At 36.5% G+C, this 24405-nt stretch overlaps 1 protein-coding gene across 1 annotated transcript in view; it reads left to right on the forward strand.

Moving 5' to 3' along the window:
• TTC29 (tetratricopeptide repeat domain 29) overlaps positions 1–24405 on the forward strand; it is a 257036-nt gene that overhangs the window by 136429 nt on the left and 96202 nt on the right. The window contains exon 10 of the mRNA XM_045987535.1: positions 18023–18146. Within this exon, the coding sequence (XP_045843491.1) occupies positions 18023–18146 (124 nt within the window). The remainder of the gene's footprint in view (positions 1–18022; positions 18147–24405) is intronic.

Here is a 24405-nt window from a genome sequence, read left to right on the forward strand (position 1 = left end):
TAAAATGGAATATCCGGGCTTTGATGCGAAATTTCCTAAAAATGACACCCCAAAAATACATCAAAACGTTTCTATTAATTCATGAAATTAAGAGTAGCTTTTTACATTTTCTCCTGTCACTGATTCCATTTGCCTTATTACTTTCATCTGTGGCCCACAAACTTGGTGGCACAATCAACAATCCCCTTAGTGGCTGTTTCATCTCTGCTCTATTTGATTTCTTCTCTCTGAGTAAATGATTAAGTTTTCATGCATTGGTTCAACCAAAATCTATGTTCACTCAACCACATCCTTTATTGATTACTTCTACTGCAAACAGTAGGCCAAGTGTGATATACATAATTGGACAGTTGTCAGGGGATGTGGGTGTTAACAGTCCTGTTTTCCCAGTTGGAAACTGGAATCACCTTGATACACAAATATTCTGCACTGTTTCATTCTCATCCTTTGGACCGAGGAATCCTGTTCCTCAGAATATATGTTTTTAACTCTCTAAGGTCTGGTTGAATGAATTTAATGATTATACCATATAATATGCTGTTCAAGTTGCACCTGTGCACTGCATATAGAAAACTGGAATTAATATTTGTCTAACATTTTAACCTTGTCCTTTAACTTAGACAAATAATCGGTAGCTCTTCTACAAGGAAATATTTGATTCTTTCCCTTCCAAAGAGAGATTGGCTTCTAATTCTGTTGCCAACTTTGAAATTTAGAAATCTGTTAAGTGACACGTGATATGTACATCTCAAACGCTGTAGTAACAATTTTTGTTGACTGTAGAGCTAAACCTTCATTAAGTGGAGTATATACTTTATACTAGAAAGACGTTTTCTCTAGCATTGTTTGTTAGAGCAAGTTCCAGATAATTTTAGATATTCCTTTTTTTTGGAAATCTGTCACTACTTTGGGAGAAAAACAATGGGACTCACCTACCAATAGTTTTGTTTATACTTTTTTGTATTTCTTGCTCACTGAACTCAGTTTTTTGTTTGTGTATGTTGTAATTTAACAATCCTCAGCAGGCCAAACCTAATCCAAAATGTACTTCCATCAAAAATTCTCATCCATTAGCTTTTAGGAACATGAATGTAAATAACCTTCAGTGAGTCCATTTTAGCTAAACAAAAATAATTTTTCCCTGAGGTTTAAAAGTGATATGCAAAGAAGTCTCTCTTTTTTTTTCTTATATCAACCTTTTAATTTCTTGAATATTATAGTCCAAGAAAGAGCTTGGAGAGTTCACATCAATTTGATAAAACATTTTTAGTCCTAGAAACACAAGTTTGCTCAAAATTCTAAATAATGTTCTATTTTATTTATTAATAATTTTATACTCTCCAGCTCTCTCAATACCATTTTAGTTGTCCCACAAAACAAGTATTTAAATTTGTAAGTGCACCTCTCATGGTACTTTACTCCATGTCTGCATTTGAAATATTCCTCAAACAATTCATAATTTTTCTGGAGAATTGAGCTATGCCTAAATGTGGAAGAAAATTATTCATGATTTTGTTATGAAAAAATGAGAAGAGAATCATAAACAGTAATATTCACAACTTCAGGAATGTGAAACTCCATTGTACTTCTGAAACATAGAGTATTCTTTTACCAATAAGAAAAGAAAAAAAGAATGCATCCAATAGTACCTGGCACTCAGGTAAACAGAAAGTATTAGTTCTTTGACCCTGCGTCCCTAAAAGCCAGGGTCTTTAACATGCCATCTGCCTTGCAGAGTGTATGTTCACATTATGGCATTTCATTCACTGCACAATGGAAGATTTTCAGAAAGTAACACTTAGCAGGTTGCCTGGGCGGCTCAGTTGGTTAAGCCTCCAACTCTTGATTTCAACTCGGGTCATGATCTCAGGTCCTGGAACTGAGCCCCACCTTAGGCTCCGCACTCAGCAGGGAGTCTGCTTGTCTCCTTCTCCCTCTGCCCCACCCGCTGCATGTCCTTGCTTGCTCACTCTCTCTCACAAATAAACTAAATAAATCTCCAATGCAATCTAACTTATTTTTGCAAACATACCTTAGCTTATCTATGAAAATAAACATTATTCTCATCAACTCTTGGGAGGTTATGCAAGTTGATACCTCTAATCCTGACACAGCCTATTTAAAATTATACTCTCTTGAAATGATTTCTGAGCTTGTGTCATATGCTTTTGATATGTTTATCAAAATGTATACATGTGTACACACACACACACACACACACACACACACACACACATTCAAAAAAAGCAGCACAGCATTGTCTCTGGAAAGAGCCAAAAGAATTTAGAGGCACACTTAGAAAATGCAGTAAATAATCTCTATGGGTAACCTCATTTTTGAAACAAATATCAGTAAATTACTTATGAATACTTTACACTGCTATACTATGCAGGAGTTTCCTAAAGAGGAATTCCAAAATTGCCATTAGCCTCATCATTAGATGACATCACCTAGAGGAAATTATCTTCCTTTCCATGCTTCGTATGTCTGGACAACTGGAAATATGGATATGAAGCACAGGGGGAAAAAAATCAGGGCTAGAAATACGGATTTTCCAGACATACACATGTAGGAGTTAGGGCATGGCATAGTAAGAAATAAAATTGCCCATAGTAGGCTTTTTAAAAAAAATTTATTTATTTATTTGACAGACAGAGATCACAAGCAGGCAGAGAGGCAGGTGGAGAGAGGGTTGGGGGAATAAGCAGAGAGCCTGATGCGGGGCTTGATCCTAGGACCCTGGGATCATGACCCAAGCCAAAGGCAGAGGCTTTAACCCACTGAGCCACCCAGGTGCCCCAGCCCATAGTAGCCTTTTTTTTTTTAATTAATTAATTTTTTTTTCAGCGTAACAGTATTTATTGTTTTTGCACAACACCCAGTGCTCCATGCAATACGTGCCCTCCCTAGTACCCACCACCTGGTTCCCCCAACCTCCCACCCCTCGCCCCTTCAATACCCTCAGGTTCTTTTTCAGAGTCCATAGTCTCTCATGGTTCACCTCCCCTTCCAATTTCCCTCAACTCCCTTCTCCTCTCCATCTCCCAATGTCCTCCATGTTATTTGTTATGCTCCACAAATAAGTGAAACCATATGATACTTGACTCTCTCTGCTTGACTTATTTCACTCAGCATAATCTCTTCCAGTCCCGTCCATGTTGCTACAAAAGTTGGGTATTCATCCTTTCTGATGGAGGCATAATACTCCATCGTGTATATGGACCACATCTTCCTTATCCATTCGTCCGTTGAAGGGCATCTTGGTTCTTTCCACAGTTTGGCGACTGTGGCCATTGCTGCAATAAACATTGGGGTACAGATGGCCCTTCTTTTCACTACATCTGTGTCTTTGGGGTAAATACCCAGTAGTGCAATTGCAGGGTCATAGGGAAGCTCTATTTTTAATTTCTTCAGGAATCTCCACACTGTTCTCCAAAGTGGCTGCACCAACTTGCATTCCCACCAACAGTGTAAGAGGGTTCCCCTTTCCCCACATCCTCTCCAACACATGTTGAATATCACTGATGAATATGGATGCTAAGATTCTCAACAAGATCCTAGCAAACAGGATCCAGCAGCACATTAAAAAGATTATCCACCATGACCAGGTGGGATTCATCCCTGGGTTACAATGATGGTTCAACATTCGTAAATCAATCAATGTGATAGAACAAATCAATAAGAGAAGAGAGAAGAACCACATGGTCCTCTCAATTGATGCAGAAAAAGCATTTGACAAAATCCAGCATCCGTTCCTGATTAAAATGCTTCAAAGTATAGGGATAGAGGGAACATTCCTGAACTTCATAAAATCTATCTATGAAAGACCCACAGCAAATATCATCCTCAATGGGAAAAAGCTTGCAGCCTTCCCATTGAGATCAGGAACACGACAAGGATGCCCACTCTCACCACTCTTGTTCAACATAGTATTAGAAGCCCTAGCAACAGCAATCAGACAACAAAGAGAAATAAAATGTATCCAAATTGGCAATGAAGAAGTCAAACTCTCTCTCTTCACCGAAGACATGATTCTTTATATGGAAAACCCAAAGGACTCCGCCCCCAAACTACTAGAATTCATACAGCAATTCAGTAACATGGCAGGATACAAAGTCAATGTACAGAAATAAGTGGCTTTCTTATACACTAACAATGAAAATACAGAAAGGGAAATTAGAGAATCAATTCCATTTACTATAGCACCAAGAACCATTAAGATACCTGGGAATAAACCTAACCAAAGAGGTAAAGGATCTGTACTCGAGGAACTACAGAACACTCATGAAAGAAATTGAAGAAGACACAAAAAGATGGAAGACCATTCCATGCTTTTGGATCGGAAGAATAAACGTTAAAATGTCTATACTTCCTAGAGCAATCTATACTTTTAATGCCATTCCAATCAAAATTCCACCGGTATTTTTCAAAGAGCTGGAGCAAATAATCCTAACATTTGTATGGAATCAGAAGAGACCCATAGTAGCCTTTTAATGAAGGGTAAAGGAATGCCTGGGATAGAACTCTAGAAACAGCAACTTTGGGCAGGCAGAGACCTCAGTGTCAGTGTAGTATTTAGGAAAATGAGAGATACAGGAGAAAAAGAATGGAGATTGGCCAAGAGTCCTAGATGTTAGGGAGGGAGAAACATTTGGGAAAAGATGAAATAATTAGCAGCAACTTCCAACTTACACTGAAGATCTGTGTAAGGGTGGAAGAGAAAGAAACATGGCAGTAGAACAAAGGACCTGTGAATTTCTAAGAACACTAAACATTTTATGTAGTTTAAAATTCAAAGATGTTCCCCATGATACATATTATAATTTTTCAAATTTATATGGATGCTTTGAGATGACAATTATATTCACTGGATTTGACTCCCAATCTGTTTTGCTCCCTTTTAAGACCAAATTTACCCCCAAACACTAGACTTGCTTTTGTGAAGATATTCAAATAAATGTGCTCTAGGTTTTAAAGCACTTTAGATAGTTTATAGTACCTGTCTCAGTTAATTCTATGTATGAATGATTATATATATCTCCAAATTGACAGTGAAACTCTGTAAGGGCAGGAACCATATTCCCCAGAAACTAGCACATTGTAGGGCATTTGATAGTCTCTCAAGGAAGTTACTGAAATAGAAAGAGGTTCTTGATGTTACCAAAATATCAGGAGACAAGTGTTGACAGTCATGGACTCCAAACATCCAATGACTGATATACTCACAATTTATCTCAATTTATCATAATTCTTATGAGTATTGCATAAGCATTTCCTTTCTCAAATTTTCAGCCATTCCTTTATTTTAAAATATAGGAAGCTTAGTATATGCTAAGCACTCTGGTAGTAACTGTATGTCATTCTAAGCATTTTGCCAGTATATTTTAACTTTTATAGATGACTTTAGTGACACCTAAGATTTCACAGCTAAGGGATACTTGCAAGAACAAACTACTAGGGGCGCCTGGGTGGCTCAGTGGATTAAGCCGCTGCCTTCGGCTCAGGTCATGATCTCAGGGTCCTGGGATCGAGCCCCGCATCAGGCTCTCTGCTCTGCAGGGAGCCTGCTTCCTCCTCTCTCTCTGCCTGCCTCTCTGCCTACTTGTGATCTCTCTCTCTGTCAAATAAATAAATAAAATCTTAAAAAAAAAAAAAAAAAAAAAAAAAAAGAACAAACTACTATTCACCTTTTATAAACTTTTTAAAGGTATTATTTTAAAAAATAACAGCTTTATTGAGATATAAGTCATATACAATAAAACTCACCCCTCTTCTTTGACATTTGAAGACTGGTTTTATTAAATATTTAGTATAGATCAAAGACTGTGACTTAACGATGCAGTTGTTACCCAGAGCTGCTGTGTTTATTTCCATACAGATCATATAAAAATAGCATGTAGACAAAATATTTAATTTTAGTCAGTGTTTAAAGGCAGCTTGAGAGAGGGCATCCAAGATGGTGACATTTGAAGATCCTGAACTCACCTCCCATAGACACACTGAATCTATTGCTACCTATTCGGAAGGAAATAATTCCTTCCGAATAAGATCTGAAAACTAGCTAACAGCTCCTTTACAACAAATGGTAGAAGAGCCACATCTAGTTGAATGGGAGAGGTGAGATGCATTTTTATCAAAACCCCACCTGCAACATGGCAATCCATAATCGGGAATGATTTCACAAATCTGTAACTTCTCCCCAAGGAATGAGGGGTTCATGCCTCACATCAGGCACCCCAACCCCTGAGAACTGCAATGGAGAGACAAGCCCCCAGAATATCTGGGTTTGAAAACCAATAAAAGCTCACATCCAGGAAACCCAAAGGGCTGTAGGGACTAGAGTACTTCTCTTAAAGAGCTTGTATGCAGACTAACTTATCCCGGGGCAAGCATAAAAGTAGCAATTTGAAAAGTGCATAGACTATATGTGAAGTTTGCTAATCTTAAAGCATATGCCAGAGGGGCAGAGGCCAATAGGACTCTCTCCAGAGACAGAGGCACTGGTGGATGCCATTTTTGCGCTCTTTCTCTATCATGATATCTCAAGCAAGTATGTCCCACCTCTGTGCTTTCCTGCTGTCTTGTAAAAAATGTTGGACACATGAAGTCTACACAGGAGATACTCCTCAGTCAACTGGCTCTGACAGCCAGAGGGGCTGCATTCCTGGGACCCATGGGACTGTAACAGAGACAGTGAACATCGGGTTAACATCCCGAGGGTACTATAGAGATAGAAGACTGAAACACTCCCAGTCTTCCTCTGAAAGATGCTTATTTTCTCAGACACAAGTCTGAAGGGCAAACTTCAAGTTTGCCACATACCTAGAGGCTGCAAAGGGGCTCTCACAGAATGTAGGCATGCAGGTCCATCTTTCTGGATTCTTTGGGCCTTTCTATAGTGTAGTGATGCCTCACAGAAAATGCACTACACACTCATCTGAAGCCCCAAGTTTTGCAACTGTCACCCAAGGGACACCTCCCAGTCACCTGGTCTGAAGGTCAGCAGGATTTACAATGATAGACCCACAGAACTATGTATATTTGAATACTTTAAAGCTGCTGCCTGACTATCTGTCTTCTAATCAGCCTGAAAGTAGGTGATGACTGAGATCCCTCCCTTCAGAAAACTGACAGGTCTTGGCACATTTCAACACCTGGGACCTATCAAAAATAAACCAGGTTGCTTAGGTAATAACAAAGGTTCAAGAGACAACCAAGAGCTAAAGCAATGTTGAACAACAAGTTTCACCTCCTATACAAGTCTACTCCTTCAGGACTGGAAGAGGTAGTGTTTTACCTAATATGTAGAAACAAATGTAGATAATCAAGAAAAATGGGGAAATAGATCCAAATGAAAAAGCAAGATAAAACCTCAGAAAAAAAATTTAATGAAATGGAGGTAAGTAATTACCTGATAAACAATCAAGAGTAATGTAATTAAGGTGCTCAACAACTTGAGAGAAGAATGGATGAACACAGTGAGAACTTCACCAAAGAGATAGAAAATATAAGAAAGCCCAGAAGTCACAGAGCTGAATACAATAACTGAAGTGAAAAATACACTAGAGTGGTTCAACAGCAAACTAGGTGAAGCAGAAGAAAGGATCAGTGATCTAGAAGACAGGGCAGTGGCACTCACCCAAATAGAGTGGCAAAAAGAAGAATTTTTAAAAGGGAAGATAGCTCAGAAGACCTTAGAGACAACAACAAACAGAATAATATTTATAATGTAAGGGTCCCAGAAGAGACCAGAGAGAGAGAGAAAGGAGGAGAAAACTCATATGAAGAAATAAATTTCTGAAAACTTACCTAGCATGGGGGAAAAGCAGACATTCAATATCCAGGAATCCCAGATAGATTCAAATAAGATGGACCCCAAAAGACCCACACCAAAATACATTACAATTAAAATATCAAAAGTTAAAGATAAAGAGAGAATTTTAAAAGGAGGACAAGAAAAGCAAGTTGTTACATACAAGGGAAACCCCAAAGACTATCAGTAGATTTTTCAACAGAATCTTTGCAGGTGAGAAGAAGGCTAATAATATATTCAAAGCTGAAAGGAAAAAATTTTCAGCCAAAAGTATTCCACCCAGCAAGTTTATCATTTTGAATTGAAAGAGAGATACAAAGGTTTCCTGACAAGTAAAAGCTAGAGAAGTTCATCAACACAAACTGACTTTAAAAGAAATGTTAAAGGAACTACTTTAAGCTAAAAGAAAAAAAATCATGAATTAGTAACAAGCAAACATATTAACGTGTAAATCTCATTGGTAAAGGTAAATATATAGTAAAGGTAATGGGTTAGTCACTGATAAAGCTCTTATGAAGGTTAAAAGACAAAACTAGTAAAAATAACTATTAAGGAATACAAAAAATAAAAAGATGTAAAATATGACATGAAAAACTAAGAGGTGGAGTGGGAAGCAGTAAAAATGTAGAGTTTTAGAATGTGTTCAAACTTAAGTTGCTATTAACTTAAAGTGTTATATATATAAGCTGTTATATGTGGCCCTCATGGTAACCACAAAGCAAAAACCTATAGTAGATACACAAAAGATAATAAGAAAGGAATCTAAGCATAACACTAAAGAAAGTCATCAAACCACCAGGGAAGATAGCAAAAGAAGAAGACAGGAATACTAAGGAACTACAAAGCAGCCAGAAAACAATTTAAAAAATGGCAATAAGCACATACCTGTCAATACTTACTTTAGTTGTAAATGAACTAAATTCTCCAATCAAAAGATACAATGTTGCTAAATGAATAATAAAAAAAATAAAGACCCATCTATATGCTGCTTATAAGAGGCTCACTTTAGATGTAAGGATACACTTAGACTGAAAGTGAAGGGATAAAAAAAATGTTTCATACAATTGGAAACCAAGAGAAAGCTGGGGTAGCTAAACTTATATTTGACAAAATAAGCTTTAAAACAAACACTGTAATAAAGACAAAGAAGGGAATTACATAATGATGAAGGGATCAATCCAACAGAGGATATGACATTTGTAAATACTTATGCACCTAATATAGGAGCACCTAAATATCTAAAAAAAATATTAAAAGATCTAAGGGAAGAAATTGAGAGCATTGCAACAAAAGTAGAGGATTTTATTACCCCACTTACATCAAAAAATAGATCACTCAGATAGAAAATCAATAAGGAAACATCACCTTAAGTGACACATTAGACCAGTTGCACATAATAGATATACACAGAACATTCCATAAAAAGCAGCAGAATAGACATTCCTCTCAAATGCACAGGGAATATTCTTCACAACAGATCATGTGTTACAGCACAAAACAAGTCTCAATAAATTTAAGAACATTGAAATAAAATAAAACCTCTTTTCTGACTACAATGGTATGAACCAGAAATGAATAACAAAGGAAAAAAAACCAGAAAGATCACAAATATAGAGAGATTAAACAACATGCTACTGAGCAGCCAGTGGGTCAAGGACAGGAGAAATTAAAGGGGAAATCAAAAAATCAACATGATACACCATATTAACAAAATGTAGGGAAAAAATCATATAATCATCTCAATAGATGCAGAAAAAAGCATTTGACAAAATTCAACATCCATTTATGATAAAAACTCTCAAGGAAGTAAGGATAGAGAGGGAATGAATGTCAAACATAGTAAAGGCCATATATGACAAGGCCACAGCTAATATTATATTCAATAGTGAAAAGCTGAAAACTTTTCCTGTAAAATCAGGAATAAGACAAGGATTCCCATTCTCACCACTTTTATTTAACATAGTATTGGCAGTCCTAGCCACAGTAACTGGGCAAGAAAAAGAAATGAAGCTATCCAAACTGCAAAAAAGAGGTAAAACACTCACTACTTGTGGACAACATGACTTTATATACAGAAAATCCTAAAGACTCCACCAAAACACTATTAGAAATAATAAATGAATTCAGTAAAGTTTTAGCATACAAATTAATGTAAGAAAATTTGTTGCATTCCTATACACTAACAGCATTCTATTAGAAAGAATAATTAAGAAAACAGTCCCAGGGCATCTAGGTGGCTCAGTTGATTAAGCATCTGACTCTTGGTTTCAGCTCAAGTCATGAGCTCATGGATCATGGGATCAAGCCCCACATTGGGTCCTGTGCTCAGCAGGGAGTCTGCTTGAAAGATTCTCTCCTTCTGCCCCTCCCCCACTCACTTGCTCTCTCTCAAAAAAAAAATCTTTTTAAAAGAAAAAAGGAAAAAATCCCATCTATAATGGCATCAAAAAGATAAAATATCTAGGATTAAATTTAACCAAGGAGGTAGAAAGTCCTCTTCACTGAAAAATATAAGATATTAATGAAATAAATTGAAATAAACACAAATAAATGGAAAGATAATCTGTGTTCATGAATTGAAAGAATTAATATTGTTAAAATGTCCATACTTCCCAATGTAGTCTACATGTTTAGTGGAATCCCTATCAAAATCCAAATGGGATTTTCCACAGAACTAGAACAATCATAAAATGCATATGGAACCACAAAAGACCTTGAGTAGTCAAAGCAATCTTGAGAAAGAAAAACAAAGCTGGAGTCATCATGCTCCCTAATTTCAAATTGTATTATAAATCTATAATAATCAGTGGACCTGGGTGGCTCAGTTGGTTAAATTTCTGCCTTCAGCTCAGGTCATGATCCCATGGTCCTGGGATTGAGCCCTTCATAGAGCCCCGCATCAAGCTTCCTGCTCACTGGGGAGACTGCTTCTCCCTGTCTTTCCACTGTGCTCTCTTTCTCTCATTATCTCTGCCGCTATCTCTGTTTCTCTCAAATAAATAAATAAAATCTTTCAATCAATCAATATATAATAATCAAAATAGTATGGGAGTGCTTGGGTGGCTCAGTTGGTTGGGTATCTGCCTTGGCTCAGGTCATGATCTCAGGGTCCTGGGATCGAGCCCCACATCAGACTCCCTGCTCATTCCCTCCCCGCTGCTTGTGCTCACTCTCTCACTCTCTATTTGTCTCAAGTAAATAAAATCTTTTAAAAAATAAACAAAAACAGGGAGTCTCAGTGGCTCAGTTGGTTGGGTGTCTGCCTTTGGCTCAGGTCGTGATCGCAGGGTCCTGGGATCAAGCCCTGCATTGGGCTCTCAGCTCAGCAGGAAGCTTGCTTCTCCCTCTCCCTCAGTCTAAGCTCTGCCTACTTATGCTCTCTTTCTGTGTCAAATAAATAAATAAAATTTTTAAAACAAAACAAAACAAAAACAGTACAGTATTGGCATAGAAACAGGCACATAGATCAATGGAACAGAATAGAGAGTCCAGAAATAAACCCACATATATATACAGTCAATTTATTTACAAAAAAAAGAGCCAAGAATATACAATGGGAAAGGGATAGCTTCTTTAATAAATGGTTAGGTGAACTGGACAGCTACCTGCAAAAGAATGAAGCTATACTACTATTTTACACCATGCAGAAAAAATGAACTCAAAATGGATTAAAGACAAATGTAAAACTTGAAATCATAAAACTCTGAGAAGGTAGGCCCTAAGCTCTTTGATGTATGTCTTGGTAATTTTTTTTTCTGGATCTAATTCCAAAAACAAAGGCATAAAAGCAGAAATAATTAAGGGGGACTACATCAAAATAAAAAGTTTCTTCTGTACAGCAAAATAAATTATCAACAAAACATATAGGCAACCTACTGAAATAGAATACTTGCACGTCATATATCTGATAAGAAGTTAATATCCAAAATAAATAACACACATAATGCAATAACAATAAATAAATAAATAAACCAAACAATCTAATTAAAAAATGGGCAGAGGATCTGAACAGTCATTTTTCCAAAGAAGACATATACATGGCCAATAGGCCATGCTCAATATCACTAATCATCAGAGAAATGCAAATCAAAACCTTAATGAGGTATCACCTCTCATCTACTCAAATGGCTATTATCATAAAGACAAGAAACAAATGTTGGCAAGGACATGGAGAGGGGAACTCTCCTGCACTGATAGTGGGAATATAAATTGGTACAGTCACTGTAGAAAACAGTATGGAGTTTGTTCAAAAAATTGGAAGTAGAACTATATGATCCAGCAATTCCACTTCTAGATATTTATCTGAAGAAAATGAAAACACTAACATGAAAAGGTATATGCTCCCTTCTGTTCACTGCTGCATTATTTATAGTAGCCAAGATATGGAAATAACCTCTTTCCATCAATAGGAAGAATGAGCAAGATATAGTGTGTGTGTGTGTGTGTGTGTGTGTGTGTGTGTGTATACACACACACACTGGAATTCTACTCAGCCATAAAAAAAGAAGAATAAAACCTTGCCATTTGGGACAACATGGTGAACTTTAACAGTATTAAGCTAAGTGAAATAAGTCTGGCAGAGAAAGATAAATACTTAAGCGGCCATTTATATGCAGAATCTGAAAAAAACTGTACAAACAAAACAAAGCAACATGAAACTCATGTATATGAACAGATTGGCAGTTGCCAGGGAGAAGGGGGGTCTTAGGGGTTGAGTGTAAGGGATGAACAGGGTTGGATGGTACAGACTTCCAGTCGTGAAGTGAATAGATCATGAGGATGTGATGTGCAGCAGAGCAACTCCAGTCAGTGGTGTTGAGCATACTTGAAGGCTGCTGAGGGAGAATGGATCTTGAAAGTGTTCATCAAAAGAAAAAAAAATTGTATCTTTTTTATGAAGACAGATGGTGACTAGACTTATGGTGGTGATTATTTCACAGTGGAGACAAATGTTGAATCATCACGTTGTAAGCCTAAAACTAATATAATATTGCATGACAATGATACTCAAGAATAATTAAGAATAGAAATTACAAGGCAGGTGGACATTTTTTCCAATTTGAATATAAGTTCTAACCTTAGATAACTCTTCACCTTGGTTGTACACATAACTTCCTAGTAACGCTAGTTAATTTTGTAAAACAGCCAAATAATTTTTAATTTACTCACTAGTGGTTCTGACACACTCAGCCCATTCGTGGGATTATTTTATGAATATTCTAAACTTATTAAAATATTTTTGTATAAATTTATTTCATATACTGACCATTTCTGATATAAAAAAAAGTCTTAAACTCTTACCACTGAGAAAGGGGAACCCTCTTACCACTGTTGGTGGGAATGCAAGTTGGTACAGCCACTCTGGAAAATAGTATGGAGGTTCCTCAAGAAGTTACCCTAGGACTCAGTAGAGTTACCCTAGTACCCAGTAATTGCACTACTAGGTATTTATCCCAAAGGTACAAAGGTATTGATCTGAAGGGACACCTGCACCCCTGTGTTTATAGCAGCAATGTCCACAATAGCCAAATAGTGGGAAAAGCCAAGATGTCCATCCTCAGATGAATGGATGAGGAAGGTGTAGTATATATATATACAATGGAATATTACTCAGCCACCAGAAAGGATGACTACTTACCATTTAAACATTGATGTGGATGGAACTGGAGGGTATTATGCTGGGTGAAATAAGTTAGTCAGAGAAAGACAACAACCATATGGTTTCATTCATATGTGGAATATAAGCCCAGAGGATCATAGGGAAGTCATCAGAGAAGGAGAAAAACCACTAGAGATTCTTAACTATAGGAAACAAATTGAGAGTTACTGGAGTGGGGGTGGGTAGGGGAATGGGTAATTGGGCAATGGGCATTAAGGAGGGCAATGAAGTGATGATCACTGGGTGTTATATGCAACTGATGAATTATTGAACTCTACATCTGAAACTAATGATGTACTATATGTTGGCTAACTGAATTTAAATAAAAATAAATTCTTGCTACTGAAAATAAAATATTACTATTTATATTACTTTTTCAAGAAGTGCTTTCTCAACTGTTTATTGCATGTGGTGATAATATAGTTCATCAGTCATCTATTATAGACATTTAGCAAAAAAATTATTCTATGTTGAGTTCTATCTGCTCAGAGATTTTAGGTGAATATTAAATTTTGCCATTTTCACTGCAGCCAAGTAAAGGAATGCCATTTTGCAAGTAAATTTTTAAGGTTTGAAATGTTGATAATTTGATGCCCACTATATAAACAATGCTGTTGAATATATGATTGCTTTATGATTATATACATATGACATAAACACAAGGACAAAAATTTAGATGTTTTTGTTTTTGCATAAAATTAAATAAAATGGATAAATACATGTAGAGATTTATTATAACTATTAAGTAATTGGACCAGTTTTAGAGCTGTTTGTGCTCATAATGTTCTAGTTACATATCATGTATATATAAATTCAATGTGAATTTTAAACTTCCTAGAAATTTTTAATCAAAAATTTACTAACTTATGAACTACCTATTATACTGAAGAAGTCCATTATACTGAAAAAGTAACTTTATTTTTAGATTTCATTGAATCTAAGAGTATTTCTACTGGACAATGTACCTTAACTAAACTATAACATAATAACTTTTATTGCTTAGAATTTTGACTTTCTACTTAATAAAAGAGCTATTTTAGGCTCATTTACACACATATTTTCATTACTTTTAAGCATTCATATAAAAAAATGCAAACTGATTATACACCTCAAACATATTTGCATTCCAAGTCTAATTCTTCTGAATCACTTTTAAATCAGAATTGTCAGTATTTTTTCCCCAAACATGTTTTTGTGTGTTACCAAGAACATTGGTACTATAGCCAGTATCCAGTATCCAGTACCGTGCTCCAGTATCATCTCCAGTATTTTTTTCCAAGTCATGGACATTCAGCTTACCCATTTTGAAGTTGGCATTTTCTTAACTTTCAGAAGATTTCAGAAAGGTTTTTAGAAAACAACCAGTCCTCCTATCCCTTTCTGAAATTATCTTTAAATAGTTGTTGACAGAAATATCAAGGCATTGCAATTGTTGCTTCATGTCCAGGACTATAAACCTAATCCGTTTCTACAGCAACAGCTATGACCTGACTGTTCCCTACCTGACAATGATTATAAGATGCCTACCTGTTGTAAGTCATCCTGATTTCAGAAATATTAAAACATGGGGAAAGGTTTGTAGCAAAGCTTCTGTATATGCCACATTTATGACCATGTATCTGGAGCTCCTCTGAATAAGTCCTTGCAGTTTAAAGTGAGAAATGCCCATGTGAGGAGCAGCTCAATTGCAAAATGACCTCTGCATTTCAGAATTTCACCCTGTGAATTACTGAGTCATGGCATACGTATTCACTGGGAACTGCTGGCCTCCAAAAACAAAGGGAAATTCTAGGGGTTCAGAGACCTGGAGAAATAAGAGTTTCTCCTTTATCATAGTTAATTGAAGATTATAATTGTAAGTTTTTGGTTATTTTAAAATCTCTAAATTCTGGATTTTTTCACATTAATACAAATTTTTAGTGGTTCTGATATGATTTAACAATAGAATTTCATATAATCTTACATTCACCATTCTGTTAGGAATTGGGGGAAAAAAATAAAATCCAGAGAGTCAGCAGGTCTACTGAATTTTGTTTATGGCATGTCCCTGAATCAGCAGCCAAATATCCCTTGAGCTGGACTTTGGCTTCAGCCTCCTGTGCAAAATCAGTCACAGTATATTATACCTTAAATATAGCTGTTTTCAAAAATTACTGTCTCTTTGGTTGTACAAATATTTTTTATCTTGGTTCTTAATCTCGTTTGCCCTTATGAGAGTGTGCCTCTCGCTGTGGGTCCCTAAGCATTCTTCACATAGGACATCACTACAACTGATGTCTCCTTAGACTTGCTTTTAAATTTCAAATAATTATGTCCTTTGGAGAGATTTTTAGAGTCTTTCCACTCCCCCCTCCCCTTTCTGTTTAGCTTTTGCTCTTATAAAATTAAGATTTGTATATACTTGAAGTGGCATTCAGATCATGAAAAACTGATGAGTATTTGGGACTCAGATTTATAAAATGACAGCAGAATTCAAATGATAGAAGTTTCTGAATATAATTTATTGAAATCTTTAAAATGATGCTCCCCTTGCTGCTATGAACATTGGGATAATGATGGCAACTTCTTTTCACTACATCTGTATCTTTGGGGTAAATACCCAGTAGTGCAATTGCAGGGTCATACGGTAGCTCTATTTTTAATTTCTTAAGGAATCTTCACATTGTTTTCCAAAGTGGCTGCACCAACTTGCATTCCTACCAACAGTGTAAGAAGGTTCCCCTTTCTCCACAACCTCTCCAACACTTGTTGTTTACTGTCTTGTTAATGGGAAGAGCCAAGATGCCCTTCAACAGATGAATGGATAAAGAAGATATGGTCCATATATACAATGGAATATTATGCCTCCATCAGAAAGGATGAATACCCAACTTTTGTATCAACATGGACAGGACTGGAGGAGATTATGCTGAGTGAAAGAAGTCAAGCAGAGAGACTCAATTATCATATGGTCTCACTTGTGGAGCATAAGGAATGACACAGAGGACATTGGGAGAAGAGGAGAAAGGTGTTGGGGGAAATCGGAGGGGGAGACAAACCATGAGAGACTGTGGACTCTGAGAAGCAAACTGAGGGTTTTGGAGGGGAGGGGTGTGGGGGGTTGGGTGAGTCTGGTGATGGGTATTGTTGAGGGCACGTATTGCATGGAGCACTGAGTATGATGCATAAACAATGAATCTTGAAACACTGAAAAAAATAAATTCAGAAATATTTCTAATAAAAAGATGAAATAAAATGATGTGCCCCTCAGTTCTTTATGAGAGAAAAAAAATAGCCAAACTTGTTTTAGCTAGTTTTGGTAATTTGAGTTTCTATAACAATCCCCAAAATCTCAGTAGTATATAATGAAATCTTATTTCTTCCTTATATAAATTCTTGCGGTTTACCAGATGATTGTGCCATGCCTTCCAGAAGCCAGGCCCTTCCATCTGGAGGCTGTATCTCTCTCTCATTCTTTGGAGTCCTGGTTGGGGGAATTCTAAATACTCCATTTTCATCATATTTGTTCTAATAACTCCAGCACGTATTGCCTCCCCAACAAAGGACTGTCTTCATTTGCAAAGTGTGGAAAACTTCAGTCTTTTTAGAGGTTTTAAGAATGACAGCTTCATTGAGATAGAATTCATATACCATATATTCACCATTTTGAAGTCTACAATTGAGTAGTTTTCAGTTATATTCACAGAGTTGTACCACCATCACCACAATTTAAGTCGAATCATATTTGTCACTCCAAAAAGAAAACCCATACATCTTAGCAGCTCTTTTCCATTCACTGCTCTCTCCAGCCTTTGGTAACCACTATACTTTCTGTTTCTATGGATTTGCATATTCTGGACACTTTATGTAAATGGAATCATAAAATATGTGATTTTGTGACTGGCTTCTTTCATTTAACACGTTTTGAAGGTTTATCCATATTGTGGCATGTATAACTAAACTTCATTCTGTTTTACAGCAGAATAATATTCCATTGTATGGATAGACCACATTGTGCTCATTCTTTCATTTGATCAACACTGGATTTGATTCCACTTCTTGGCTGCTATAAATACTGTTGCTGTGAACATTTGTGTACAGGTTTTTGTATGGACATAATATTTTATTTCTCTTGGAGAGATATATATACATATATACATATACAGATAGATAGGTATATATATATAGATATATAGATATATATATATCTATATATATAGATATATATATCTATATAGATATATATATCTATATATATAGATATAGGAGTGCAATTGCTGGGTCATATGGTAACTGTATATCAGAATTTTTGAGGATCTGACAAGTTGTTTTCCATAGCAGGTGCACCATTTTACAATCCCACCAGCCACACAAGAGAGTCTAAAGGTTTGAGTTTTAACTCACTGTATGCTCCAACAAAGAAAAGCCACCTGTTTTTTAAAATTTGCCTTTCACATTTCATTATCCTGAACCATTTTGCACTTTCTAAAGCAAAGACACAAAATCTCTCCTCTTTATGGTGACATTAAATGAGATGATACTCCAATAATTTCCCGTTTTATTTTTTCCAGCCAAGGAGAGATGATAGAAGCAATTAAATACTTGAAAAAAGTTGTGAAAATTGCAGGAAACAATTTTCAAAGACTAGATGTTGTGAAAGCAAGTACAATGCTTGGGGATATCTACAATGAAAAAGTGAGTATATGTGTTTCATTCTTGTAGGGAGAAATTCTCAGAGTTTTGAAATTCTATTCCCATTTGACTCTCACCTTCCCATAATATGTTATGCAGAATGACCCCAGGACCACAGGGTTTGGTTAATGCACAGGGTAGTTACTTCCTCTTTTTCCAGGACCTGAGTGCCATCTTGGGCACAGTCACCGCAAGCTGCTAAAACTGATTCATGTCTTCACAGCCAGTGAAGATTCTAAGTGGTTTTGGATTTGAAGAGCAATTAAAACATTTCAATTCAAAGAATATCATTATAATGGTTGGCTCTTATCCTCTGACACTATCATTCATCTCCCTTGCTTCAAATAATCATTTTATTAATTCAGCAGTGATGGGCCTGCTAGGTTCTTCAGGAGAAGAAAGGACAATCGCAAGAGTAATTCTGAAGGAAATAAGGAATTCTAGCATCAGACTGGTTATGTGAAAGAAAAAAGAAGAGAAGGTCTAAAATAAAAGTATCTTATTCAAGAGACCATTACTAGTGAAATGAATTGGTCATAACGCATTGATCTTTTGTTTGATTTTTCCTGAGTTTAGCTCTTATTACCCAGATCGTTCTTTAAGAAACAGTATAAAAGAGGCTTTTTTTCTCTAGTTATAATTGCTGTTTTGATAATGGTAGGATCTATCATTTTTGAGGGCAGTTTCATTCTTAAACTGTTTCTATACCTTATCTTAGTCTTTAATGAGACGTTGTATATGTATTGATTAAAGGTACTAATTCTGAGACTAAACTCGGGTTTAATAGGTGAAAAGCCTACTTCTTTCACTTATAAGATCTGTAGCCTAGGACAACTTACCTTCTAGGTGCCTCAATTTTCTCCCCTTATAAGATGGTAGTGAGTATTGAGTTAATGAATGTAAAGCAGTTTCAGAATAGCACCTGGCAGGGAAAGCTAGTGCCAGCTAGATAAGCCATTATTATTTGGCACACCTTTATGGGGTATCATACAATCCCCTTTATCCCTGAGGCTCAGAGGGTTTAAGTAACCTACCCCAGGCCTCCACGTTTCTAGGTGGCAGTGGTATTCAAACCCATGCTCTTAATCATTACAGTCTTTTATTTGGCAGGTAATTGACTTTTTGATGTTTTCAGAATTATTTAGTCTTTTTAAAATGTTTATTTTTTTCAGCGTTCCAGAATTCATTGTTTATGCACCACGCCCAGTGCTCCATGCAATACATGCCCTCCATAATACCCACCACGAGGCTTACCCAACCCTCACACCCCTTTCCTCCAAAACCCTCAGTTTGCTTCTCAGAGTCCACAGTCTCTCATGGTTCATCTCCCCCTCCAGTTTTCCCCAACTCACTTCTCCTCTCCTCCCAATGTTCTCCATGTTATTCCTTATGCTCCACAAATAAGTGAAACCATATGATCACAGACTCTCTCTGCTTGACTTATTTCACTCAGCATAGGCTTTTTTTTTTTTTTTTTTAAAGGAAACAGAGTTTTACATTAATCCGAATGAATGAAACTACCATAGTTCCTGCTATGGGAAACATGCTTTTAAACAGGATACCTGATTTCTTATTACACCCCCTCTCTCACTTACTCTGGATCATGTGCTTCCTCTCTCCTATTACCCACGATCATTAAACCCTCTTTTGCTCTTGACTGTCACTCTCCTCCTTTTCTCTTCCCCTGCCCACCTTGTTCTTCTCTCCTCCCCTGTCTTTCTGGTGTGTCTTTCTGATCTCAGTGTTCCTCTCCCTATGATCCTGCTCACTTGTTTCCCCTCTTTCTTTGTGCCTCCCGCACCTGTCACCCCAGGTCTCTCTGTCCACCGTGTGCCCTTTCTGCTGCCCCATCTCTATGGTGCAGCTCTACTCCGGTGACTCCTGGGTCTTGTTTATGCTCTTGTTTCCTTTCTGGGATGCCATGCTGAAACAGAGACAAGGCTCATGGCCTTGTGAGACTGGCAGTCTAAGGGGAGCTTATCCTGTAGTAGCAGAATTGGCATTCCTAGGTTATACATATTCTTACTTTTTAAAAGGATTATTCTTCAAAACAGAAGTGCCAAAACACAAATTGCCTTACCCTCCACCAAGCAATGCCCAGAACTCAGTGTGTTAGTGTAACACAAACATTAAGTATCAGCGTATATTCTCCTAGTTACAGAAAGCATAAGGAAAATAAAAGGATAAACCCTTCTGAAGGGCCATTTTTATATTTGCATTTTTTAAGCTTTTTGCCAAGAGTTTGTATCTCATCAGTCTGTATTTTATTCTCTGGATCTTAAGTCTTTTTTTTTTTTAAAGATTTTATTTATTTATTTGAAGACAGAGATCACAAGTAGGCAGAGAGGCAGGCAGAGAGAGAGGGGGAAGCAGGCTCCCTGCTGAGCAGAGAGCCCGATGCGGGGCTGGATCCCAGGACCCTGGGATCATGACCTGAGCCAAAGGCAGAGGCTTTAACCCACTGAGCCACCCAGGCGTCCCTCTGGCTCTTAAGTCTTGAAGAAGAATCTAATATTTAAAGGCTGGAGACATGAATACTATCCAAAGGCTATGACAATTATCAAAAGTTAATTTTTTACTAGTATGTCCCAATTCTAATATAAAACTTGGAGGATTTCAGGTATTCATGCTATCTTCAAATATACTTGCCTTCAAATATACAAATTCATTCATACATCTTAGTGACTCTTTATATTTTAATGTAATAAATGGTCACTGATAAATAGGGTAGTGATTTTTAATAGTTTGTTTTTTTGTTTGTTTGTTTTTTTTTTTTTTTTTTTTTGAGAGAAAGCATGACAGGGGAAGGGGCAGAAGGAAAGGGAGAGAGAGAATCTCAAGCAGGCTCCATGCCCAGTAGAAAGCTTGATGCAGGGCTTTTTACTGGGATCCTGAGATCATGACCTGAGCCCAAATCAAGAGTCAGATGCTTAATCGACTGAACCACCCAGGTGCCCCTTAAGTATACAATACTATACAATTTTATGACATCACAGACTTCAAAACAAAACTTGATTTGTTATTAAAATTGTTAATGTTGCATTCACTTTTTGTGCATTACTGTGATTCTTTGTGGGTACTTCCTCAAGTCAAAAATCCACCGATTACTTCTCAGGCTGACTGAGTTGTTAAATCATTCCCAAGTTGTTAAATCATTGAAAACATATGACAAAGTGAGTTTATTATAATCTAATGTTGTTATTTTTCCTTCTTATTCTTTTGAAACAGGGAGATAGCTTTGATGACATCCTGAATTTCCTTCTAGTTCTACAATGTCATTTCCTAGGAAAATACTGAAAAGGAATTATTTCATGTCTCTTATTTCAGCTGCTTATGGATATTTCCTAATGATATTAGATCCCTTTATTCAAGTTATACACCTGAACAATCTTATAAGCTGTTTGCATCACATCCTATCTATTATGCTTTTTCATGAAGGAAACTTGCAGGACAAAGATCCTTTGCAAAGGATCCATATAAGGATTAGAAATTTATAAATATGTATGCGGTGCCTAGTCGAATGCCTAGCGTATGTTGGGTATACAAAAGCTCTTAGCCTGTTAGCACACTCAAGCTCATTCCCTGCAACTTCAGACTCATATCCCACCACCTGCCCAACATCTTCACTTAGACTTCAAATATAACCTGTTAGAAATGAACTCATCATTTTCCCTTAAATTCTATTCCCCTGTTAACTTCATGTTCAACTATGATAGAATATGACCCAGGTATTTTCTAGGCAAACCTCTCAATCTATGAGATCCCCCTATCTGACTTCATCTAGGCCCATGGCCTTAGATATGCTGAAGACTTCCAAATTTGTATCTCCAGCTCTGATCTCTCCTTGGGACTCCACGTTTGTAAATCTAGCTTTAGACATCTTAAATTTAACAGGATTCCTTCCTTCCAATCTTCTCCATCTGAATAAATGGTGTCATTATCCATTAGCCCGGTTGCTCAAACCAAAAATCTGGGTATTCTTTGATTCTTTTCTCCTTCCTGCTCCATATCTAATTCGGAAGCAAACCCTGACCTTTATGCCACCAAAACATATCTGAGATGCACCTCCTTCTCTATATCTGCTACTATCATCCCATCAGTTTGTGACACTATTTTCTCACCTGCCCTACTGCAGGAAGTTCAAGCCCATTCCCCAATTCTTACCCATATAATCCAGTCTCCACACGGATGCCCAAGTAGTCCTTTTTTTTTTTTTTTATTTTTAATTTTTTTTTTATTTGTTTATTTACAGCATAACAGTGTTCATTGTTTTGGCATCACACCCAGTGCTCCATGCAGTACGTGCCCTCCTCATTACCCACCACCTGGTCCCTCAACCTCCCAACCCCCCCACCCCCCCGCCGCCCCTTCATAACCCTCTAGTTGTTTTTCAGAGTCCATAGTAGTCCTTTTAAATGTAAATCAAATTGTCTTCTTTCTCTATTTAACACACTTCCATTACTTCCCATTCTTCTGGGAACCTGAAATAGTCTAGGTGAGATGGACAACAACTCACCCCATCTCTGACTTTATTTCTTCCCACTCTTCTTATCGACTCCACCACAGCCAAATGGACTTTTGAAGTTCTTCAAATATGCAGAGCTTGTTGCTGCCTTAGGACATTTGCCCTAGCTGGAATACTCTATATGGAATGCTCCCCAATCTGAGCTTCATATCCCTGAATTATTGTCATCATATCTCAGTTAGATGCCAAATCTTCAGAGAGGCCTTCCCTTGGCAACTGACTAAAAGTAGCCACATGGGTGAAGGTTGTTCAAAGGTACAAACTTCCAGTTCTAAAAGAAGCAAGTCTTGGGAATGTAATGTACAGCATGGTAATTACAGTTAATAATACTGTATCATATATTTGAAATTTGCCAAGAGTAGCTCTTAAAAGTTCTCATCACAAAAAAAATTTGTAACTATGTGAGGTGGTGTTAATTAAACTTATTGTGGTGATCATTTAGTAATATATACAAATATTAATCATAATGTTATATAACCAAAACTAATATGTCATATATTGTCAATACATTATATATTATATATGACAATATAATTGTCACATAATGTCAATTAGACCTCAGTTTTAAAAAGCACATGAAAGTGCTTTGAAAATGTACTTGTATTTTTAATATAAGATGGCATTATTGTTATTCATAAGGAAAACTGTTTAATCACAGCTACCATTTCTGTAATTTGAGTACTCAAACACATTTTCTAATCTAAAATGATGAAATCTAATCCACTATATTCTGTGGGGCTTTCTAGGCACTTGAGAGAGAAGCCAAAAAATTCAATCAATAAAAGTAACTGTTTTGTTGAAAAAATAAAACCTTTTCTTCCACTTAACCAAAATATCTGAAATCTCATATTCCCTGTTTCTGTTCATTGAAGTCCTGAAAGCTGCATGCCAAAATAAAAATTATATGAAGAAGACAAAAAGTAGCCACCGGGTACTCTAACATTATATTAATATTTCACATAGCACTCATCTCCTAGTTTTCTTATTTAGGGTATCTTCCTAGTGTTGTTTAATTTGGCTAGAACAGCTTAATGAAAATAGGGACCATATCCACCTTGTTTATTATTTTGTTCCAGATCCTAAATGACAAGGTGGCACAGAGATGGTGAGCAAAAATATGTGAATTTATTGAACCAATCAATGAATTTGTTACCAGTTTTCTACCTCAGGAGAGTAAGAATCTCTCACTTTGGGAATTCCAAACTTCTATTTCATTTTTGTACAATGATTTTGAAAACTTGTATTGAATCTTTAAAAGCAAATCTAATATTCCTGGTACTGGTCAGTCCTCCTCATCATCTCTTTTCTTGCTTCATATTATTCATGCAATGTATTCTAATTGTATTCCTTATAATCACTTCTAAGAAATAATGTTATTATAAGACCACAACTATAAGACTGTATTTGGAAAAAATATTAGAATTAACTGTTTTCTCTAATTATTATAGTGTTGTTATAATTAACATTAGCACATCTTTAAGAGATCATTTATTCTAATTAGTTTACCTTTTACTATATAATCATAGAAGATGGGCCACCCATCCCACCCTCCTGATGTGATCTCTTGATGAAAATACAGAATTAATATAAAGTAGTGAAACAAGAATGCTTTAGGGAAAATAAGTAGAAAGAGACTCTTTGTCAGGCGTCAGCTCAGCAATGAGTCTTTTTCTCCATCTCCCTCTGTCCCTTTCCCCTACTCATTCTCAATTCTCTCTCAAAGAAATAAATAAAATC

This window comes from Meles meles, chromosome 2, assembly GCF_922984935.1.
Source record: "Meles meles chromosome 2, mMelMel3.1 paternal haplotype, whole genome shotgun sequence".
Taxonomy (NCBI): domain Eukaryota; kingdom Metazoa; phylum Chordata; class Mammalia; order Carnivora; family Mustelidae; genus Meles; species Meles meles.